Here is a 2,573-nt window from a genome sequence, read left to right as displayed (position 1 = left end):
TATATATATATATAAATATATGTACGTGAGTTGTTTCATTGAAGAATTAAATTATGCTAATTAACTGCTAATTAACTCTCATCTATAATAGAATTTTCCCTTTGCATTGCAACCATCAGTAGGATTAATTAAATTTTACGAGATGATTAGCTGTTAATTAGAGGGACTGATTTGTTGCATGGATATTGATCCGGACAGCGAAGTGGCTGTAGTGTTCGAAACTATACTATCGCTTATTGGAATCTTAAATGGACCGCAAGTCTTCCCACGAAATAATTTTAATAGCATTTCTTTGATCTTCCTTCTACACACAAATACAATGAAGATGATGAAACCTTGCAAGGCATTTATGACGTCGGTGAGATGCCAGATGATCGCTGGCACAATATTGGTACCGATTACCCACGATAATATCTCCAAAATCCAAGTTATTCCCATCACTATGAACAGCTTCAAGTACATATTAAACCTGTGAGGAAATATATTTTTGTATTGTTTATAGTTTCAATTGTGACTATAAGATATATTAATAAAATGTAGAATATTTTTTGGGTATTAAACATGAAAAAAAATGCTTTTTTTATTATTAATTTTACACATTGTTAATAACAATAATATACAATAGTAAACAATCTTAGGCATCTTAAAAAAACAATAAGCTAAATTTCAATCACAGAATTTCAAAATTTCTCCTAAAAAATATTTAAGAAATGCAATATTAACGTTTTATATATATATATATATATATATATATATATACAGTGACTCGCATTAACATTCGGACATCATCCAAAATTCCATCAATGAAACTTCACCCATTCCTTTTCATAAAATACAACTCCAAATCATTAAACTTCCACCGCCGTGTATCATAATTGGTTTCAAATTTTTTAGTTTGAATTCTTCGTTTGCTTTTCGCCATATCATTTTCCGTTCGTCAGATCTAAAAATGTTAAATTTGCTCTCATCAGCGAATATTATATCATTCTACCATATTTGTTCTTTAGAAATAAATTCCTTGGTGAAAATTAATCATTTCTTCTGATTCGCTTCATTTATGAATGGTTTTTTACAAGTAACTCTACCGTTGTGACCATTTTCTTTTAATGACGAACTGTATCAGGATGTACCTTCTTGTTAGTCTCTTCGTATAATTCTGAGTCAATTTTGTAGCACCTAATCCAGGACTTACTTTTATTTTCCAATTAATTTTACATTTATCCCATAAGTCAAGTAATTTTGGACATCCTTTCTGAGGTATTGATTCAATACGATCTTCACGAACATCTTTTTACAATATCTGCTATTCGTACTCTTACTCAAATTTATTATTAAATGTACAACTTTGCTTCCGCCGTTTTCCTATAGATGGCTTTAGCGGTAAGTGTTGGTCGAAATAAATAGATCATAGACGTCATACAATAAACTTGGACATCTGTCAACATAACCCCATAGAAACATTAGTCGATTTGTGTCTGCATCATAAAGTTATTCTCGATTGAAAATGTCAGTTTACGAGCCAAATTCTCGTCATTTGCGGGAAGTTTTAATTTTTTGCTTCAATATGAAGAAAATCTGCGGCTGAAGCTCATCGAATGCTCTCAAATACTTATTTTTTATTAATTATTAAGTATAATTTTATTTATTATTAATACGGTGAGGCCGCTATTAGTGAAAGAACGTGTCGTGAGTGGTTTCAACGCTTCAAGAACGGTGATTTTGACGTCCAGGTCATGCTCTGTATTTGGTGGGACCAGCTCGGCGTAGTGTATTATGAACTGTTAAAACCGACTGAAACAATCACAGGCGATTGGTATCGAACGCAATTGATGCGTTTGAGCCGAGCATTGAAAGACAAACGGCCGCAATACAACGAGAGACACGATAAAGTGATTTTGCAGCATGACAATGCTCGACCCCATGTTGCGAAAGTGGTCAAGACATACTTGGAAACGTTGAAATGGGAAGTCCTACCCCACCCGCCGTATTCTCCAGACGTTGCTCCCTCTGACTATCACTTGTTTCGATCAATGGCACACAGCCTGGCTGACCAGCACTTCCGGTCTTATGAAGAAGTAAAAAATTGGATCGATTCGTGGATAGCCTCAAAAGATGACCAGTTTTTTCGACGCGGGATTACGCCCGAAAGATGGGAGAAAGTAGTGGCCAGCGATGGACAATACTTCGAATCATAAATGTATAACCAGTTTTTTACAATAAAGCTTCGAATTTCGGAAAAAAAACGGCGGAAGCAAAGTTGTACACCTAATAATTTATTTTCTCGATATAATTTGCCTTTTTCATAATGAAAAATATCAAGTTGGCGTTTATCAAATGAACTATTTTTGCTTTTACGTCCCTTTTCACTGTTAACTTGTGTGATCTTGGGGAAATTAGATTAACTCAAATAAATCACATATTTTATATGACTTATTTCACGGTAAACAAGTAAGGAATAAACTGACTTGATTTCCGAGAGTCAGTAAATATAAAGTATATTGAGTATCCGAATATTTTTGCGATTCTAAAATTAATTTATTTAATATTTTTTACATCTATATATATAATATATA

General features: G+C 33.1%; 1 protein-coding gene across 2 annotated transcripts in view; it reads right to left on the bottom strand.

The window, feature by feature from the left end:
- Positions 1–101: 101 nt before the first annotated feature.
- Positions 102–2,573, bottom strand: part of LOC108692533 (G-protein coupled receptor Mth2-like) — a 32,373-nt gene continuing 29,901 nt past the window's right edge. For both annotated transcript variants that reach the window (XM_018200834.1, XM_018200835.1), the window contains one exon: positions 102–469. In XM_018200834.1, the coding sequence (XP_018056323.1) occupies positions 154–469 (316 nt within the window). In that variant the 3' untranslated portion in view covers positions 102–153. The remainder of the gene's footprint in view (positions 470–2,573) is intronic.

The sequence above is a fragment of the Atta colombica genome, unplaced genomic scaffold (genome assembly GCF_001594045.1).
Source record: "Atta colombica isolate Treedump-2 unplaced genomic scaffold, Acol1.0 scaffold76, whole genome shotgun sequence".
Lineage (NCBI taxonomy): Eukaryota > Metazoa > Arthropoda > Insecta > Hymenoptera > Formicidae > Atta > Atta colombica.
This window is presented reverse-complemented; position numbering and strand designations above follow the sequence as displayed.